The sequence below is a fragment of the Syngnathus typhle genome, linkage group LG10 (assembly GCF_033458585.1).
Source record: "Syngnathus typhle isolate RoL2023-S1 ecotype Sweden linkage group LG10, RoL_Styp_1.0, whole genome shotgun sequence".
Classification (NCBI taxonomy): Eukaryota; Metazoa; Chordata; class Actinopteri; order Syngnathiformes; family Syngnathidae; genus Syngnathus; species Syngnathus typhle.
The window spans coordinates 14,393,971-14,415,734 of NC_083747.1; the positions used below are offsets into that span (position 1 = coordinate 14,393,971).

The 21,764-nt window shown below is 47.0% G+C and overlaps 1 protein-coding gene across 1 annotated transcript; it reads right to left on the bottom strand.

Annotated features, from left to right (window-relative positions):
• Nucleotides 1-119: 119 nt before the first annotated feature.
• Nucleotides 120-20,482, bottom strand: atp2c1 (ATPase secretory pathway Ca2+ transporting 1). The gene is made up of 27 exons (XM_061288253.1): nt 20,235-20,482; nt 8,739-8,846; nt 8,534-8,650; nt 7,559-7,648; nt 7,443-7,478; nt 7,323-7,384; nt 7,145-7,253; nt 6,916-7,071; nt 6,738-6,806; nt 6,596-6,671; nt 6,463-6,529; nt 5,884-6,008; nt 5,728-5,825; nt 5,284-5,379; nt 5,114-5,203; nt 4,382-4,486; nt 4,155-4,311; nt 3,917-4,087; nt 3,415-3,512; nt 3,305-3,355; nt 3,025-3,191; nt 2,804-2,872; nt 2,238-2,354; nt 1,944-2,091; nt 1,776-1,871; nt 1,567-1,708; nt 120-1,342 (listed from the first exon to the last, which is right to left on the bottom strand). The coding sequence occupies exons 1-27, from the start codon at nt 20,256-20,258 to the stop codon at nt 1,221-1,223; spliced, it is 2,766 nt and encodes a 921-aa protein (XP_061144237.1). The 5' UTR covers nt 20,259-20,482; the 3' UTR covers nt 120-1,220.
• Nucleotides 20,483-21,764: the final 1,282 nt, after the last annotated feature.

A 21,764-nucleotide genomic window follows, 5' to 3' on the forward strand; every position in this document is an offset into this window, starting at 1 on the left:
GTTGTTGACGAGCTTAGGCGTGGCCAACGGAAGCCCGAAGCCGCCTCTCGTTGGCCTTGTCCTCTTGACTTCCAGCGGCAATGGACGGGGACGGCTCAAAATAAACAACCAACAGTCACTTCAACAAGCAACACAAAAATATTTGCATTTTATTTCCCGTGGAGATTTTTAACAAAAAACTGTAGTTTTTAAAACGGAAGCCTCCACCAAATATCCGCCATTTCACTTCATGGGGTTTAAAAAGAAAAATATGAGCATAGAAGGAACAAAATTCTTCAGTGTTATTTTCTCTTTCATCTTTGTCACGAATGGGAAATTTTACTTGAGAAAGAATTCTTCAGTGTTATTTTCTCTTTCATCTTTGTCACGAATGGGGAAAATTCACTTGAGAAAAACGAAGTAAAGGAGTCTTTAAAAAAAATAATAATAATAAAAGCTGCTCTGCCATGTGCAATACTTCCAAGACAATATTGGCTTTCTCTGGTCAAGGAGCTTGGCCCTCAAACGTCCTGTGTTGACAAAAGCCCAAATTTTGCCAACTGGGTACTTTTTACCATGCGCTGCCGTTAACGGCGGCGTCATGCAAGTGGACCATCATGGATGTCGAAGAACAAGAGTTGGGTTGGCGAGAAGGTCGGCCGCCTGGAAGCACTTTGCAGCATTGGGGGAACAACGGACTGACGCTTTCAGGCCCGCCTGCAGTTAATAGTGTCGGGAAGCAGGGAAGGAGCCCACCATTGTAGCAGCGATCTTTGGTTCTCATACCCACCCGAAGAGGCTTTTGAAAAAGGAGGGCTGAGACATTTTGTGGAATAGCCACCGATAGGAGTCCAACAAAAGCAGCGGCTAATTGTGGCGATGGCCGGATTTCTTCTGAAGAGGACCCCACCCTAATCACGCACTCACTACCTGCTCCCAAATCTTCACGGGAGGATTGGAAGACTGGGGGCCTAAAAGGATTATTCAAATAACTTCAAGCGGAAGGTCAGCCTACGAGCCTGGTGGTGTTGCCGCCGTCGGGGGCGTGCTTAGTGAGTCACGTCCTCACAACAGATGGGCCTGTGGCGACAGCTCACAAAGTCAACCTAAACACACTTCCCGCACGAGGAAAGTGAACAAGAGCGCCCGCCAGCAGGAGGAAGGAAAGAGCAGGAATGTGACAAATGGGGCAGGGCTTAGTCCTTCCCATCTGATTCTGGCAGGTGGGGCGTTGGCTGGCGTCACACCTGATGGAAGCGGTCGCCGGGCGCTCTCCTGGCCGCGCTTCGCCACCGCTCGGCTCGCTTGATGGCCTCCGACACGATGCACACTGATGACGTCAGTGCCACCAGGAACAGCAGGTCTGACAAACGGGACGGTCTTTATTTTCAATGGGACCATGCGCATAACTCAGCTCAGCTAATAAACGTTATAGCGTCATAAATTCTTTGGCTGGCTAAAAATGTATTTGGCTGGTTTGCAAATTGTTATTCCGTCGCTCCAAGAGTGGCCGCCACTGCCACTGTGCTCTGCTTCCGTGCCGACTGACGTTTGAAATGATTTAAGCCCTTGCTTTGGTCCACTTACCGAAGACGCCGAGGCTCTCGGTCTGGAAGACGCGCTGCAGCGGCGGGAAGTAGATGACCAGCAGTTGGCCCATGATGGAGGCCAGCACCGCCAGGCAGAACGTGCGGTTGCTGCACAGGCCCATCTCGTGGACCAAGCGTGTCTGTGCGCACGCACGTTAGGATACAGGAATGCGTCCGGGAGGGGCAAAGGCCAGCAAGCCAACTGACCTGTGAGCGCGAGCTGAGCGCATTGAACATGTCAAAGAAGACAAAGCAGGTGAAGGTCATGGTGGTGTCTCGGGGGGTGATCTCATTGTCCTGGAGCTGCAAGACACGAGTCGTGAGGAGCGGCCAAAAGGAGCAGCAGTGAGGAGCAGCCGGCTCGAGAGCGCCCACCTCTCTCCAGAAGACAAAGAGCGTCCCGCACACAATGATAAAGGCCGACACCAGAACTTTGACGATGAGGCCACGCGTGATGATGCTGTCGGAGACGTTGCGAGGCGGCTTCAGGATCACCGCACGGTCTACTGGCTCCACGCCCAGACTGAGGACACAAACGCACATGCCATCGCTTAGCTTGGAGAGCTAAGGCTCGGAATGAGGCCAGGCCAGGCTAGGCTGGAAAATTGGCCTTTTCCCACCCGGCTCAGGCTTTCAAAGTAGGGCTAAGACTGTGTGAGGAGCCCTTACCTTTGCGCGGGCGGCCCGTCCATGATGATGTTGATCCACAGGATCTGCATGGCGTTGAGCGGGTTAGGGAAATTCAGCAGAGTGGCCAAGGAGATGAGGGTCAGCGCCGCGATGCTCCTGCAGGGGGCGGCGGTGGGGTGAAGAAAACAGGTGACGCAAACAGGAGGCCGCAAATGGAGGACACCGGCCTTATCCTGCCAAATTGCCAATACGCGTTCGCCGTGGCGCCTTGGCTACTCAAAGGCAACGCAGATTTCCTTCTATAATAATGCCGTCTTTGTAGCCTTCAACTCTCATTTCACGTTTGAACAAAAGTCACTTTGGAGTCCAGCACAAGTGGTTCCAAAGCAACGGTCCACTTCCTCGCCGGACAAGCACTGGCCTCCTTTGAACCACAGGCCCAGACGGCTCGCTGCACACGTGCGCGCGCGCACACACACACACACACACACACACACACAACGCGGGCCATTCCGTGCCAACCGGCGGCGCCTCGGTGGCATCGACACCTAGCAAGGCTTGTCTTGACTCTCAGGAGATGCCGGTCTGGCGAGCGAGCGACTCACGTGCTGAGCTGGAAGCGCACAAAGTTCTTGATGTTGTTGTAGATGCTCTTTCCCTCCTCGATGGCTGACCTGCAAGCGGCGCAACAGAGGAGACGCGTGTGAGGACGGGGTGGGCCTGTCGTGTTCCCCGCCACGCGTGAGGACGACATGGGCCAGTCGTGTTCTCCGCCCCGCGTCAGGACAATGTGGGCCAGTCATATTCCTTGTTGCCGGCCGCTCACATGATGGTGTTGAAGTCGTCGTCCACCAGGATCATGTCGGCGGCCTCCTTGCAGACGTCAGTTCCGGTGCGGCCCATGGCTATGCCGATGTCGGCCGCCTTTAGTGCCACTGCGTCGTTGACGCCGTCGCCCGTCATGGCCACAACGGCGCCGATGTTTTGCAGAGACTACAAGAGGGGCAAGAGTCAGCCAAGGCCCGAGCGCATTTGGATGTGCGCACGTGCATGCCATGTGTTGGGCTACGTGCCCGCCCATTTCAAATTTGTAAGTGTGTGCTGACCTTTACGATCTTCAGCTTGTGCCTGGGGCTGGCTCGGTAGAAGACAGAGACCTGTGTGCACACACACACGTCAGGTGATGGAGACAAGTGCCGAGGTGTGTGCGTCTTACTCGACGGACGATTTGCGAGAGCTGCTGCAGGTCCAGACGGTCCACTTCCTCGCCGGACAAGCACTGGCCTCCTTTGGACCACAGGCCCAGACGGCTCGCTGCACACGTGCGCGCACACACACACACACACAACGCGGGCCATTCCGTGCCATCAAGTTCCATCCCAAGCAAAGTGTGCTGCTTTTACAGGGACGTCTTCCTCATCTTTTGCCCACAAGATGGGCCAGGGCTTCTTTCTGAGCCTGTGATGTGACCCGTCGTCACCACTGCCCCAATTCGAATGAGGAAAATGTGTCTGCGTTGTGGTTTGTCGTGCACAAAAGTAGAGCAAATGCAACCTAGCACTAGCTTGCTGAAGACGTTTCAAGCAGCTGGGGGGCCGAAAAGCCTCCCCCCGAGCGAACCCATCTGACAGGTCAAGAAGACTTTTGCCATTCAAGCCAAACGTCAGCAAACCTCAGTCTGGCCGCTTTACTGCGAGCCACCACGGGCGGCGCCTGACCTATGGAGGCGGCCGTCTCCTGAGAGTCTCCGGTGATCATCTTGATGGCGACGCCCGAGCTAATGAGCTTGCCCACCGCCTCCTTCACCCCCGCCCGGGGCGGGTCAATGATGCCCACAAGGCCCAGGAAGGTCAGCGTTCCCATCTCGCAGCCGGAAGCGAAGGCCAGTACTGCAGGGGGAAGACGGAGCGGCTCAGGTCAAGAAAGAGGCGCTGGGCTGGGCTTGGGCACACTCACCTCGGAGGCCAGCAGTGCCCATGTAGCTGATGTGCTGCTGGTAGAGCTCCACCTGCTGCTGGCTGAGAGGAAAGGCGCTGCCTCGACTGTTGTAGGAGCTGCAGAAGCCAATCACCTGCTCGTAGGCGCCTTTCACAAACAAAACGCCCACCTCGTCCTGCCAAGTGTAGAAGCAGGCGGGCTTCACATCTTTGCTCTGGCTGCCTCGGCAGCCAGGCATTACGCACCTGCCGCGTGCTGTGAACACAGCGCACCGCCATCCATTTCTTGTCGGAGGTGAAGGGAAGCTCCTCAACACGCACATACTCCTGCTGAAGGCCTTCCAGGCCCATCTGTGGAGGAGGGGGAGGAGGCAATGTCACATGCTGGCCAGGACGCCTTCCAGGCCACGGGGTGGCGCACTTTGCGCGTGTTCCAAAGGCACTTTCCACCATCTACTCAAGGAAGGCTTGAGAGTGGGGCATTCGCATCCACTTTGTGTTTCTTACTAAAGTAACAACAGTAGAAATTGGCTTCTCGGGAGACCCCTGAAACACCACACACGTTTGCTTCCCCGCCAAGCTCAACCCTTCCGATGAGCCGCACGCAACAGCTCAGTGGCCTTGTGGTAGAGTGTCCGCCCTGAGACTGGAAGGTTGTGGGTTCAAACCCCGGCCGGGTCATACCAAAGACTATAAAAATGGGACCCATTGCCTCCCTGCTTGGCACTCAGCATTAAGGGTTGGAATTGGGGGGTTAGATCACCAACTGATTCCCGAGCGCGGCACCGCTGCTGCTCACTGCTCCCCTCTCCCCCAGGGGATGGATTAAAATCACACGGGGATGGGTTAAATGCAGAGGACAAATTTCACCACACCCAGGTGTGTGTGTGACGATCATTGGGACTTTAATCTTACTTTAATCTTTTAATCTTTAATAATGCCAGCGCGTTTTTTCGTGGCTTTCGCTCTGCCTCCTACCTTCATGGCAAGGGCCACCAGTGCTCCCTCGGTGGGCCGGCCCAGCAGAGTCCCGTTCCTGATGACGGAGTCGTTGCATACGCAGCCCACCTAGACGCAGGCACAAGCCAATGACCCATCTTTCCTCACTGTGGCTTTTCCCCTTTCGTACCATTTCGTCACAGACCCACCTCCGCGATTTTGCCGAGCGACGGGTGGGAGAAGCCGTGGACAATTTCTCCGTGGGCTAAGACCTGTCCGCTGGCATTGTAGCCCACGCCCGTGACCTGGACCGCAACACATATCATGGCAGGCAGCAAAGGGAACATCAACAAGTCCGGTTGGGCTTCCGCACATTCGGACCCAAGACTTTTACATACTAACCCATGAGACGGTCGCGTTTGCGTGTTCATTACGTCAGCTAGGGGGACAAGACGAGAACCCCGACATGCACGAGTGGATGAAAATGCTCAAGGAAAAAATGATGGGTGGAAGGCAAACAAGTAGAACCCCAAACGAAAGAAAAACAAGCAAGGAGAAGTAAAGAGGAAGAAGACGAGGAGAAAGCGGCAAAAGAAGAAAGCAGACAAGGCACTGCCACAGGTTGGCAGCAAAGGTTGGCAGAGCGCGTCCACCTCAGCATGAATGCCGTCCGACGTGAACATCTGTGCGACGGTCATCTCGTTCTTAGTCAGCGTTCCCGTCTTGTCTGAACAGATGACGTTGCAGCAGCCTGAAAACACAGCGCAGCTCAGGAGCCCGGGCGGGCGGCGGGCGAGGGCGGGGCGTACTCAGCGTCTCCACGATGGGAAGCTTCTTGATGATGGCTCTCTTCTTGACCATGCGCATGACGCCCAGCGCCAGCGTCACTGTCACCACGATGGGGAGGCCCTCGGGAATGGCCGCCACTGCCAGACTGCGGGCACAGTGCGCTGTTAGCTAACATTTCAAAGGAGGGGAGGCCCATCACGGTCGACAAAGCCACAGACAAAAACACAGGAAAAGAGTTTGCCCTCACTTTCTTGCTCATTTGAAATTCCGGAGCCGCTACCTTTGACGAAAAAACAAGCAGGGCGGCTGAGCAACGTGTGGCCCTTTTCTTAGGCACAATCAAAAGTGCACAAAAACGCAACTTTCGGGCCATGTTGTCCTTTCTGGCTTGAGTCATCGATCTGCCTTTTGAGCGCTTCAATCGATAAGCAAACAAAGCTAAGCTAAGATAAGCTAAAACAAAATAACAAACTAAAATAAAATAAGATGTACTAAGATTAGCTAAACTACGATAAACTAAGCTCAGATAGGCTAGGCTAAAATAGGATAAGCTAAAATAAACTAAGCTGGACTCCCTGGAGCATCAAAGAAACGGCTACCTGACACCGATGGTGAACATGTCCATGATCCTCTTGCCCTGCAGCCAGCCCACCAGCATGATCACCCCTACAGGAAGCACAGGCGGCCTGTGTGAAGGGCGCCAACCAGACATCGAGAGATGGGTGGACTGACCGATGATGCCGAATGAGTAGAACGACAGCTGCTTGCCCAGCAGGTCCATGCTCTTCTGCAGCGGAGTCTTGGGAGCCTGCCGTTGCACACAAACAAAAAGTAAGCGGGCCAGCCGCACTCACGGGGGTCCATCCAGGCACACCTCCTCCGCCCGCATCATCTTGAAGACCTCGCCGAACTCAGAGTTCTCTCCTGTTCCGATGACAATGCCCTGCCGCGACAAAGCCCGTGTCAGGAGAGGCCAGCAAGCGATGCAGAAAGCGGGCGGGTCTGACCACCACGGCCCGGCGGGATGACTTTGCTGCGTCCATCTTGTGTACCTTGGCTTTGCCGCAGCGCACCAGTGTGCCCATGAAGGCAATGTTGGCGCGGGAAGCAATGTCGCCGTTGGTGGCGGCCGGCTGGTGTGCTGTGGACTTGGAGCAGGGCGCCGTCTCCCCTGTCAGACTGGACTCGTCCAGCGAGAGGTCGCTGGCCTGCCACGTGGGAAGTTGGGAGGGGAGCTCAGCGCCCAGAGCGCAAGCAGTGCACAGGCTGACGTGAGCTCACCTCAAAGAGGCGCAGGTCCGCTGGCACCTGTTCACCCACCCCCAGGCACACCGTGTCGCCTGGGACCAGCTCCCGGGCCAGCAAGTGCTGCAGCCGACCTTCACGGATGCTGAAACCGGCGGACAGCATGAAAAAGGCAGAGCACCATCTCCTTCCATAGGGCGGGGGGTTAGCCTACCAATGACATTGCGGCGGAACCAGCTTTCCCAGCTCTTCCAGAGACTTCTCCGAGCGATACTCCTGCAAGAGCGGCGGTAAGCTTTGCAGGCGTACGCCCGCCTGGCGTCGTCACACTCACCTGGACGAAGGCCACAGTGACTACAATGATGATGGCCTGAGAGCGAGAGGCGGACATAGCAGTCAGTGAGAGAAACACAGCGGTCGGCGAGGTGTTGCGCAGTGCGCCAGTCGTACCGCCGTGATGCTGATGGCGTCGTCAAACTGCCGCATGACGACGCTGATGATGGCGGACACCAGCAGCAGCAGGATGAGCGGATCTTTGAACTAGAATGGGAAGGCAGTGCATCACCATGCAGTCAGACTTTGGCCCACCGGTGTTAATTGCGGGCCAGCTGCCGCTTCAACTCGGTCAACGCACGACGGCTCGCTTGATTTGGCTCATCAGCTGCAGCCGTGGGCTCGACCCACGCTAATCTTTGCCTTCCTGGCGTCGCGTCAGTGTCTCTTCCTCAATGCTTGCCTTGTTTCTGTCGCTCGTTGCAGAGAGACAAAACTAGAGTGTTTTGGCAGATCTCTTAACGACCACGTCATCCTTCAGGTTGGATGACTCGGCAAATAAGCCAATCGGATTTGTCATGCACAAAAGCACCGTTCTCCTTTGATTGATGAGGCGGGGAATCAATTCCCTGTGAATTGGCTCGGGCAGAGGAAATGGACTGAACTCGGATCGGTTGCCAGGTCTGGCGGTTCCGAGTGTGTAGAGGTGGGCAAGCCAGACCCAGATGTCACGAGTGGCGCCTCAAATGACAAATTTTGGGTGGAGCGCTAAATCCCGATCGGGGAGACAGGAATGTCGACGCTATGTATACGAGACGCTCCTGTTAGCGAGGTCGAGGGTCGGCCGACAAGCTTCTCGTGAAGGGACGGCACAGAAAATCCAATTGGCTTTTAAAGCACTCGCTTCAGATTACAAAGGGAGCCAAGGTCAAAGGACGGCAATTGACTTGAGCAGACTCGTGGAGACACCCGGGCGAGGCTGAAAGCGTGTGGCGGCGATTTCTCATGTCACTGTGCAATTTGCTTCCGTGCGGATGTTCACGCTGGTCCAAGTTGGCCGTTTTGTCTTGGAACAGCAGTAACAACCCCCCATTAGCGCTCCAACTATGTAAGGAAGCCACATCTGCGTCACCCGCACCCAAAGCTGCCTACCTGCAACATGTACTTCCTCCACAACGGCAGCTCCTCTCCGACGTCAAACTCGTTCCAGCCGTGGTAAACCCGCCTTCGGGAAATCTCGTCCTCGGCCAGCCCGTACTGAAGGTCGGCCTGCACGCACGCGGGACACAGGCACGCACGCAGGCACACATGCGCAACGCTCAGAGTGATCCCCGAGCGCGCTTGGCGACACTCATACCTGCAGAGCGCTCTCCACTTCATGGATGGGCAGCTCGCTGGCTTTTTGGGAGCTCAGCACGGGAACCATCATGTCATCTTGGGCGCGCTCTGTGTCTGTGTGGGAAAGCTGCAAAAGAGATAAATGGGAGTGCATTGGGAAGACTGGCTGAATTGGGCCGGCCGACGCGCAGCAATGAAGCCACAGTTTGGATGTTTATACTCAGGAGCGACTTATATGTGAAATTATCAACACATTATTATTTGATAATAATTACGTATTACTTTATTACTTGTATTATTAATACACTACCGTAATTTTCGGACAATAAGCCGCAACTATTTTCTCACATTTTGAACTCTGCGGCTTATAATCAGGTGCGGCTTATCTATGGATATTTCCCGTGATTTTTGTGATGACTTGATCACTTTTATACACTCATATAAAGGCTGTGGACCACTGTTGTGCGGCACCACTTTGCTGGGCGGAGGGATATGTGACACGGTCACTGGTAAAGGGAAATGTACTTTTGGTAGTTTGCAAACATATTTGATTAAGGCTGCGTTAGACATAAATAATCATATCAATATAATTTCTAGTAGTAGTGTGGTCGCATATTAAGTGGAAAGGAATGTGCAGGCTACATGAATTTGTTTTCTACAAAGTATTGTGGAACAGGATGTCCAGACAGGGAGGACATCTCAAGGCCGGTGAGGAACGCGAATAACAACTCGTCATTGTGGTCCAGACCCAACCGCCCACAACTGAGACCAGACACCTGCGCTGAGCAGAAAACACCCAAACGAGGAGAAGATGACCATCGACCAATCACCACACAATATTTTGCATGCTTGAATATTCATATTGTGTTTCTTTAAAACTGGGCAACCCGGAAGAATGTGTTGTCTTTGATGGTCACGAAGGCACACGAGTTTTTGTGTTAAGGACCCGAGACCCAGGCGCCTGTATTAGCTTGCTTTGTCAGGATTAAACAATTGGTAAATTCGGCCTAATTGATCTACTGGTCTTCTCTTTGACAGAACGAACTCGCAAAATTGTTAGGTGCGACAGGGTGTGGATTAGGACATAACAGTTTTTGAGTGGAGTGTTGATCGCAATTTGGAGTCAGATCAATAGCTAAAATCCGTATCCTAACATTAGTCACCTAAATGTTGAACAGAGGCTGTGATTTACCGAAGTCAAATTCCTTGTTTGGCACGCTCAAACATGGCGAATAAACACTCTTGAATTTTGAATAGGTATAGAACATAAATGCGTTTGTGTCAAGTGTTCCACAGTGTAGAATCAACTGAAAGGACATTTTGTTTAGGGTTTTTATTATTTGAAGTAGCCACTGAATTACTGTTTTTTTCCGTGTATAGTGCGCCCCCATGTATAGTACGCACCCTAAGAATGGCATGCTGATGCTGGAAAAAAGCTTGTACCCATGTATAATACGCACCCAATTTTTATGAATTTTTTTAAAAAAAAATTTTTAATTTTTTTTTTTTTTTTTTTAAGTCCCAATGATCGTCACACACGCAGGGAGGCAATGGGTCCCATTTTTATAGTCTTTGGTATGGTCTTAACTAGGCTGGATGTAATTTTTTTTGTTGGCGTTGATTTCTCCGACTGCCCCTAAACGCACCACCGCGCTCCGTGCGCGCATGGGCTGCGGACGTGAAAAAGGCGGCTCTGTATGGGAGAGACGTTGAAGAGGAATAAAAACACCCTTGGAAACCAAAACTTGCCCCTCGTCGTGACTCGGAGCCGCAACAAATGTTTCGGATTTGTGTAGGGTACATTGTGACAGACTGCAAACTAGCAGGTGATCGAGCGAGCGTCTGATACAAGAGCATTGCGGTCGTATGGAGCGTGTTTGAAGTGAACAGCAGAGACGAAAGGAACAAGGCAAAGTGTTGTGAAATAAAATATTACCTGTAATACGCATTTTGTTATTTGCTGATTGAAACTGCTAATTAAACTGTGAATTGAAACTAATAGGAAGAAAACATATCTTGCTCTTAATATAGCTGACGTGTCTTGCGCATACGTTCTGCGCATCTGTAATGGCGGCCTCCGTATGACGTCCGGTCCGCGATGGAGATTAAAAACAAACAATATTTGACAATAACACACCATCAAGGATTGCACCATCGCATCAAACGATGTGTCGTCAATTATGGATTTTTTTGACTAAGTGTGTTGGGCAGGATGGCTGAATGCGATGCGCGAATGACAACAAACAAGAAGAAAGGCGAGTTTTATTTCGGGGGAGATTTGTCATGTCTCGTCCCCAGTTTTGCTATGTGTCTAGGTTGCCATAGTTTCTGTTCGCGTCGCCCCTCTCTTCCTGTGTCACCTCAATCGATGTAACGTGTTTTGTATTTAAGTCCTGTCTGCCCCTCGCTCACCGTTGGATCATTGCATGTGTTACTGTCATTCTGTTCCTGTCTTTGGTAATGTCACCCTGTCTTTTTGTTCCACGACTTTGTCGGTCAGTTCTGTTGTTGGTTTTGTTGTACCATGACTTTCTTTAAAAAAAAAAAAAAAAAAAATTAAAAAAAAAAAATTTTTTAATTTTTTTTTTGTACCCATGTATAATACGCACCCCAGATTTTAGGACAATAAATTAGTTAAATTTTGCGCACTATACACGGAAAAAAACGGTAATATTTTAGTTTAAATTAATGTTGACTTTGTTTAATAGTCCACTTAAAATAATTAAATTAATATCAAAGTGAGGTGCAATCACAGCCTGCTTCCAAGTCCTTTTTTCTCCTGTTGGCTTGTATATGGAAGTTTATCTGTGCCATCGGATTTTGAATTCGAATTTGTAGCACTGAATTTTTTTACATCCAATTTTTAACACTGAATTTTTTTTTGCATCTAAATCAGACTTTGAATTTTAAAAGCCATCGAATTTCTAGCACTGAATTTTTTTTTCCCTAAGACATTTTTTTCAATGTCTCAAAAAATTCAGTGTCAAAAAATTCAATGTCTTAATAAATTCAGTGTAAAAAAATTCAATGTCTCCAAAAATTCAGTGTAAAAATATTCAGCGCGGACATCCGGGGTAACCAAGGGAGAAGTAATCGATCCCTGTATCAAATCATCCAACGTTCAGCCAATCAAGTTACGCTCCATTGGTCATGTGACGTCGAAACAGGAACGTCGTGAAGTTCAAAGGTAACAGTAACAGTTAATACTGTAATACTGTAATGAAGTAAGTCAACTTATGACGTCACACAACACGACGGCACACATTACATAATTAACTGCACATAACGGTTCCGCTATAATAAATAACCATAAATCAGGGATGAGAACGGCAAATGAGAAAAAAACACTGAAAATAAGCGGGGTCTGGGGGCTGCCTGGGGGGGCCGCGGGGGGCCAGGGGCCGCAGACGCCCCCCAATGGGGGCCGCAGTGGGCCAGGGGCCACAGGACCCACAGGCCCCCATTGGGGGCTGCAGGGGATCAGGGGCAACTATAGCAACCCCAAAACCATTAATTTCATCACTCAATTTCAACAGTTTTGTTTAAAAAATATTCCTGCTTGGTGGGCTACCAAGGTGAATATTTTTGTCTGTCTGCCTGTCTGCCTCCCAGCCTGTCTTATTCTTTAACGATTTGTTTCCTGCACTATTACATACTTTATCACTTCTGCACTTTATACTTATTTTATGCTCTCGTATCAGACGCTTGCTCGATCACCTACTCGTTTGCTGTCCCGTGCGCGCACGGAGCGCGGTGGTGCGTTTACGGGCAGTCGGAGAAATCAACGCCAACAAAAAAAATTACATCCACCCTAGTTAAGACCATACATAAGACTATAAAAATGGGACCCATTGCCTCCCTACGTGTGTGACGATCATTGGGACTTAAAAAAAAAAAAAATTAAAAAAAAAAATTAAAAAAAAAAAAAAATTAAAAATTTTTTTGTACCCATGTATAATGCGCACCCCAGATTTTAGGACAATAAATTAGTTAAATTTTGCGCACTATACACGGAAAAAAACGGTAATACAGAGGATGAAGATTTTGATGGATTTAATGATTTGGAGTGACACGGATGGTTTGATAAACTCATTTATGTTATAGTTATTTGATATATAGTTTATTTAGTGTAGCTAGCATCTTGTATATTGTTAGAGTTAAGTAGTTTCCGATTGTCTAGGGAGGCCATGAAGGCAGCAGGGGGGAGGAGATGGGAAGAGAGATCCGGGCCGCTTTGTTAAATCGAGCCAACAGATATGTTGAGCTCTTGTTTTGTGAAGAGCCCCTTCCCAAACCCACACTTGCCTGGTAGTTTGGTGACGCTACAATATAGTTATATAGATCTGTGGAATACCGTATTGGCCCAAATCAAATACGACCCTGATTATAAGACGACCCCCTCTATTTCAAGACTCAAGTTTGAAAAAAATACTTACATGCGCTGCACACACTTATTTTAAGTGACACAGAGGATGAAGATTTAGATGGATTTAATGATTTGGAGTGACACGGATGGTTCGATAAAATTGTTGTTCATAGTTCTTTGATATATAGTTTATTTATAGTTATATAGGCCTGTGGAATCATTTGAACTGCAACTGACGTCAGCGCCGGGCCGCACACACTTTCGGGGTCAGAAGCGCCGTTGTTTACACATAGGATGAAGATTTCGAAGGATTTAATGATTTGGAGTGACACGAATGGTTCGATAAAATTGTTATTTATGTTATAGTTTTTCGATATATAGTTTATATGTATATAGTTATATGGGCCTGTGGAATAATTTGAACTGCAAATGACGACGAGTCCGACGTCAGCGGCGCACACAGTTTTGTGTCAGAAGCGGCGTTGTTTACACAAAGGACGAAGATTTCGATGGATTTAATGATTTGGAGTGACACAGATGGTTTGATAAATGTGTTATTTATGTTATAGTTATTTGAATAACTGTTAATGTTACGTCAGGCCCGTTCTCAGCTCCTTGTTTATGTTTATGTCACGTTAGCATACCATATCGTTTAGCCTGTTGTTGCTGGTTTATGTCTGTTCTTGCAAGGTGTTCGATTTTGTGAAATAAATTTCCCCCAAAAATGTGACTTATACTCCGGGGCCACTTGTGGGTTTTTTTCCCTTTATTGTGCATTTTATGGTTCGTGCGAGTCGGAGTGCGACTTATACTCCGGAAAATACGGTAATTAAATCCATCAAATATGATCATATTTCAAAATATTAAAGTCTAAACCAGCTGTAAGTTTTATAAATAATGTACAGAAGTTGTATTGCTTCCTTTTAAACACCCATTTATCCATGTAAAGCAGGGGTCCCCAAACTTTTTCCTGTGAGGGCCACATAACTTTTCCCTTCTCTGATGGGGGCCTGGTGTCAGTTTGTAACAGAAAAAGTGTGACGATCGTAGGGGAGCTTAAAAAATTTATTGTTTTCCAGAAAGCCACACATAACCAAATAACGGTTATTTAGTAACCCTTTCCAGGTTCTTTACAGAAGAAAAGTCAGGAAACAAATAATAACACTATTAATGAAATAAATAATATCTAAATAACCCTCTCTGAGTTCTTCACAGAAAAAACAGGAAATAAATAATAACTAAATAACTCTCTCTGGGTTCTTCATAGAAAAAAAAGCCATGGAACATTAACTTTCTGTTGTACCATGCACAATCTTAACAGATAAAAGTTCAGCTCAGTTGTCAGAGCAGAATCTCTCTGACACATATGAGCAGTCTCTTAAAGTTCTTGTGTTCCTTCCTTATAATCATTTTGTAGGTTCCAGTAGGCTTGTAGACACCGCTGTCTTTTTTGTTGAAGTTTGCTAGTGCGTCATAGTCTGGAGTAAAATTTGTTGTGGCAATTCTTAGGCGAGATCCGAGGTGTTGGTCCGTTTACCTCGATCTGTGACGGGTTGATGTTGACGTTCATGTGGCTGAACGTCACGTCGCGTACGTCGAGCCAAATTGGCCACTCTCTATTAAACGCTCGGCACTGTGTCCACCTTGCTTGTCCTTGGGCGACTCATTTTAATGGAAGGATTCCAGGGGAAGGTTTGTGGGTGGCTTTAGCGCAAAACTGCATCTGAAAGCTCAGCGCGCGAATTACAAGAATGCTGTCGTCACAGCCCACGCTCTAAATTCGGGACTGATACAAATAGAGCGCGAGTGCGCCATGTCCGTACTACTGAGTACGTAGACGCACTTGTGAGTGTGCACCGAGCTTTCTGACACGGCTTCCGGTAGTAAATGCGCAGGCGAGCGCTTCCCCATCTACTGGGAAAACGCAGTCATTGCAGGCAAAATGACCAAAAAAAAAAGTTTAATAATACAATTTGTTCAGGGTTGGCGGGCCGGATTAAACGGTCCTGCGGGCCGTATCCGGCCGTAGTTTGGTGAAAATAACCACACTTTACCCCTGGTGTAAAGTGTGGTTATTTTTTTAAACCAGATTCTATAATTGGTTATTCCATAGACCTAATATAGATGACAAAATTAAATCCATCAAATATGAAATATTAAACTAAACCAGCTGCAAGTTGTATAAATACAAGTTGTATTGCTTCGTTCTAAACAACCATTGATCTGTGTAAAATGTGGTTATTTTGTAACCAGATTTAGACGCGTCTATAATTGGTTATTCTATAGACCAAATATGAACGACAAAATTAAATCCATTAAATATGAAATAATAAACTCTAAACCAACTGTAAGTTGTATAAATAATGTACAGAACTTTTATTGCTTTGTTTTAAATCATAAACAAAACGCATGGATGGAGATCAATTTCACAGTAAAAACAACTCGGTAACACCCCACAAGGAGGCACCAATGTGCATAAATTGTGTGCCACCGTAAAACAAAAGAAAACACGAAGAAGTGTGCGGAGCAAGTAAAGTTTTCCTGCGTGTTTATTGGAGTTTAAGTTGATGACTGTTACTTCTTATAGACAAAATCCCTCCTGAAAGACACTAAGTAAGGGTGCTAAGAGGTGAGTCCTCGAGGTTTCTCAGTAAGCGCTGTTGTTTTGTCCTGCAAAGTTTGCCCATTTCATTATCAATTAATTGCAAGATCGGACTTAAGTTGTAGCTTGCCTGCTAGCTTGTACTCGTTTTCCCATAATTTGCTATATGACTAGTTGTTTTAGTTTTAATAATTTGGAAGAGAAGAGCGCCTGACACAAACATTAAGGATAGCTAAAGTGAATTTGCTTCAAATTCAAAAAAAACTTTGTTAAATGTTGATGCATGTGTATGTAGTGGTTTTTCTTTCAGTAAATAAAATCTCAAGTGAATAAAATCTTTAAAATTAAAACACGGTCCAGCGCTGAGTGGCCAGGGGGGTATCAAAAGCCCACAAGAGGGTGATGTTTATTTTGTTTCCCCCTTGTGTTTTGCTGGGCAGGTTGATTTGTTTATTTTATATGTCCTACAGAAAAAGTATGTACATAGGGGTGTAACAATTCATCGATACACATCGATTAATCGATATAATGCTCTACGATTTATTGGCATCGATGCTAAACGTAAACATCGATTTATATCGCCGTGTTTGACCTCGGACATTAGACGCAACTTTATTTTGAAATCCAGTTCATTGTTGCTTGCTTCCTCTTTCCGGGAGCAGTGCGCGGCGGCGTTGTGTTGTGAGCAGAGCAAGCACGTGAAAGGGGAGTCGACAACTAGTACGCGGCTCCTGGGCTGGTGCTATGGCTAGTGTCTAAAAAGACGAGGAAATTTGCTCCCCTTTAGGCTTAAAGTCATTCGTTTGGAAGCACTTTGGATTCCAAAGAAAAGATGGCTCAACCGACAAGACACGTGCAGTTTGTAAATCCTGCCATGCGGTGATCAAATATTCAGGGACCACGAATCTCGCCGCACATTTAAAGAAAAAACACGACATCAAAGTTCAGTGTTAAAATAAGCACTTTGTATACTACAATACTCTTGTAATTTCCTAAATAAAGAGTTTGCAGTACCTTGTTGATTTTGCGTATGAATTGTTATAAATCAGAATATTGTTCTATATTTTTTATTAAAAAATATATATGTCGATCGTAGAGCACTATATCGCGATATATCGTGAATGAATCGCAGCAGGCTTTAGGATATCGGCAAATATCGTATCGTAGTTCTTTGTATCGATATAATATCGTATCGTGACAAAACCCGCGATTTACACCACTATATGTACATAATTTATATTGCAATTTACCGTTTTTTTCCATGTATAATGCATAATATAATATTATATATGTATAATGTAAAATTTAACTAATTTATTGTCCTAAAATCTGGGGTGCGCCTACACGGTCGGTGTACATGGGTACAAAAAAAAAAGTTTTTTTTTTTTTTTTTTTTTTTAATCCGGCTATGATACGGAGGCCGCCATTACAGATGGGCTTTCTTCTCTGCTGGTCACTTCAAACACACTCCATACAAACACAATGCTCTCCTATCAGACGCTTGCTCGATCACCTGCTCGTTTGCGGTCACAATGTACCCTACACAAATCCGAAACATTTATTCGCTATTGAGTTTGCTAGCGCATGCGCAGTGATACTGACCGGCAGAATAACATTTGTTGTTCACAAAGATGATCTTTTTTCTGAAATAATTTTACGTTTACGGACTTAAGTAGGAGTCAAATTTTGGGTATGTATTATACATGGGGGAGCATTATACATGGAAAAAAACGGTAGTAGTTTTGTTCTCTATTAAAACAGCCCCTATTTTTTAATACTGTATGTATTTATTTAATTTTAATTTTAAACATGATATGATTAAAAACATTGCACATTCATGTTTGTGATTGTTGGATGATGTTTGAAAAATGTTTTAATTTAGATTCAATTGTCATTTTGGTCAATTTTAACATAAAAAACGGTCCATCCATAGCTAACATAGGTAAGGAAGGATCACATATCAAATGCATTTTCACAACAGCCTAGAACTACACAAAGGTTAAAGGTATTAAAGAGAATCTTATTTAATGTTGAATAGACGTCTAGACGTTCAAATGATCACTAATAGCTATTAGCGCTATAAACATATGCAATGGACGTCTAAGAAACTTTCACATATATCAGCGGTGGCCAACCCGCGGCTCGCGAGCCGCATGCGGCTCCTTGCCAGGTTTCATGCAGCTCCTTTACGTTCATATCAACATTTGTGGGTTTATTTGTTTGTTTGTTTTTGTGCGTGTTCGCTTTGCTTGAGTTCAATATGGTATTTTCGTCAAACGCTGCGTGTTCGCTTCGCTTGAGTTCAATCTGGTATTTTCGTCAAACGCACATGTGCATGAGGTGAAATCCCGCAAAGGAGGAGGCGCAAACACATTCGAGGAAACAAATAGTGTCAATTTTGAAAAGTCAGGCAGAAAAACAGGTAGTTTTTCCCAAAAATTACGAAGCACTCAGAGACTGTCACACTTGCATCGCATCAACTGGCTTGGAACATTGCACGGGCTAAAAAGCCATACAATGAAGGGGAGTTTGTTAAAAAAAGCCTCAGTGACGGTGTTGAAATCTTGTCTCCTCAAAACGACAAACAAAAAGGAACGGTATCTTACATCCAACAAAAAGAATTGCTTCGAGTAGCAACAACGGAATACAAGCCAGATTTGAAGATGATTGTTCAAGGCAAGGAATGCACTAAGCAACATGCACAGTAAGTGAATAAACGCTATTGTAAATTATTATGGTTTTGTTTGTGGACTTTGTTGAACTGAGAGTTTGTGTGTGAGACAATGCACACAATGTTCATTGTTGAAAATGACTGGCCTGTGGTTATAGTAATGTAGGAGTCCATCCATCCATCCATTTTCTGTACCGCTGTATCCCCACGGGGGTTGCGGGCTTGCTGGAGCCTATCCCAGCTGTTATCGGGCAGTAGGTGGGGGACACCCTGAACCGGTTGCCAGCCAATCGCAGGGCACACAGAGAGGAACAACCATCCGCACACGCACTGACACCTAGGGGAAATTTGGAGCGCTCAATCGGCCTACCAAGCATGTTTTTGGGGATGTGGGAGGAAACCGGAGTGCCCGGAGAAAACCCACGCAGACACGGGGAGAACATGCAAACTCCACACAGGGCGGACCGGAGGTGGAATCGAACCCGCACCCTACTGTAGGAGTCAATTTCTGTCATTATCATGTTGGTGCGTGACATAATAATGTCACACAATAAATTTAGCTGAGCAGAGGTGTGTGTGTGTGTGTGTGTGCGCGCGCGTTTGTGTGCGTGCGTTTGTGTGTGCGCGAGTGTGACTGTGGGGGGGATGTTCATGTGTGCTCATGTGTATGATGTGACTCTTTGGGATTTCAGTAAAAAATGTGGCTCTTAGTCTCTGACTGGTTGGCCACCCCTGATATATATAGACGAGTTATAGTTGTGTTTTACACGTCTAAGCATAGCCATCTATTCGACGGCTATGTATAGAAGCTTCGTACGTATAGAAGCTCCGTCTCAAGCACGTCTATATATGAAAGTTTCTTAGATGAGACGTGTTTGAGATGGATTTTAGCCTGGACGTCTATGCACCGTATAGCGGTCTAATTGACGGATTTTAGACCGGAAAATGCTCAGTGAGCAAACGCGGGCCTTGACGGCGGCTAACTTATGGAGAGACGCTCACCTTTACTGTTCTTCTTGGATTTGGGTTGGAATTTTGTTTTCAGTTGAATTCAAGTAGAAAAGGACAATTAGCTAAAAATGAAAACCACTTGGTCTTCCATTATCCAAATGTGTTTTTTGTGTCTTCCAAGAAAAGATTAGACTTTTATCCAAAAACTCAATTGTTCAGGAACGACTCGATTGCCTCAGCCCTAACGATGAGACGCGTGACATAACTTGAGCTTTTTTTTCGTCAAGAGTTCAATTCGCTCGGTTGGAGAATGCAATCACTGTTGGAACGAATCACAAGGCCTCTCGTTCAGAACGTAACAGTCTTAGTCAATAAAGATAATTCGGACTCCAAAGGCAATCGTGCGATCAATCAACCAGGCAACTAGATGGACAACTCTGATCATGTCTGGAGGGTAAGTCGGGTGTGTCAAGTAAACACGTCACCCATCCGACAAGTGCATACACCCAGGGCGTACACGCAACCTGGACATTTCTTGATATGTTCATTCCAGACAGGAATTGCGAGCAAATTGGCAAAATGACGCCGACACGTACAAAACATGCTAAGGACTCTCCGACATGGGAGCAGTTGAGCTCGCATCGGCGCAACACCGGCAAGCTAGCCAGCCAGCCAGTCTGCCAGCCAGCCTGCCACTTTCACGTGCACGTCGTCCGGGAGAGCTCTGAGCGAAGCTTCCGCTTCCCGGCCAACCAATTCCGCTGGCGTCGCCCCTCTCGCGGCCGAGCGTTAAGCAGCATGCTAACAGCGGCAAGCTAACGAATCGTCCTTCCGTCTTCTTCGCGCCACGGCCGGATACGAGCGAAGCCAGCCAGCCGAGCGAGCCTGCTCTGGTTCAGCATTCCAACGCGCAAGTATAACTCACCAGAAGCTCGCGTTTCTTTACCATCTTCCGTCAAGTCGCACCTCGGCGCTGAGCCTTCGAGCTCGGGTGGCACAAAGCTGCTCCGCCACCACCATGTCACACAAGTACACTCACTCCTCTTCCGGGGACATTTCCAAAACATGAGCAACAACTTCCGCTGCCTTTTGGATTAGTTTATTTCCGTGAACAGTGAGCACAGCGTAAAAAAACGTGAACAGATTCTTGCGGAATCTGTGGTCTTAAAAAGAAACAATAGCCTAGCAAGACAGAGGTAATGTTGATACTGTTGCGCAAGCTCCTCAGACTTGCAGTTGGGAAACGTCTGCTAAATTTCCACGGCAAGTAAAGCTGTTAAAGTGCGCCATCATTTCCAGTTAGAAACTTTAAATGCAAACAATATGGTTTTATCATCCATCCAAAATTATGACCATGCGCGTAAAATGTGTTAAGACTTTATTTGTTCTTTTGCTCCCTCCATGTATAATTTTTACTTTAAGTAGCTCACTCCACTCTAATATGAAAAATGCGGGCGGACGAGTTGGGGCACTTGGATTGATGGACGGAGCAAAGTTACTTTTCATACGCAGATTTAAGTGCCCTGCTGAGAGGCAACTTCCACGTTTACGTTTGAATTCAGTTGCTGTTTGACTTGTTTTTCATCATGATATTGCCATTTTGTCATCACCTGTTCCTTCGCTATCCAGGGCCGGTTCTAGGAATGCACATGAGAGGGCAGTCAGAAATGTGAAAGGGGGCATGTTCTTTTTTTTTTTTTTTTTTTTTTTTTTTTTTTACAAATTTTTAACACTGTTAGTGTTTTCTTCACGGCAGTTGTTAGCTGTGTGTCCAGCTCTCAACCTGGAGAAGTGGATTGCACTCTGTCAGGCCTCTCCACTAAGACCTGTCCAGCTTGGGTGTCCCACCTGAAGATTAAAGCTTCTGCTGCAGTGACGTGCGGTGAGGGTTGGGGTTGGTGAGGCAGATTTACAAACGTACTGTATGACGCTAAGGCACTGACTCACAAGTCAGATTTACATGCATACATGGTTGTTATCCCATTCTTGATTAAATTTAATATTTTAAACACACCACTGTACATTTAAACACACCACTGCAGTATTCTTACCTTTACTTGTAAATGAAGTCCATTCTCCTGTCCTTCTGGACGAAGATCTCGATGACAGGGAAAGCAATAAAGTCTATTTTTGGCAGTACAACCACAAAGCCAGTCTGTTTTAGAGTACCAATCCTTTTGAAGCGAACGTGTTGTAGTCCGTCCCGGGAGGCCCGTAGTTTGAATTGATCCTCGCAAATCTGGGGTTGGTCTTCCCTTACTTATGATTTCTTGCTTTGACTGAAAGTCAAGTTTTGAAAAATGTCTTATTTTCGAGATTATATCCTCAATTTTCAGGGAAAATAAAGCCAAATAGCAACGCGTTAGCACCAACTGTTGTTGGTTGTTTTTCTTCTCTTTTTTTTTCTTCTTAATTTACTCGCATTTACTCGTGTCGTGAACTATTAGCCGCAGGC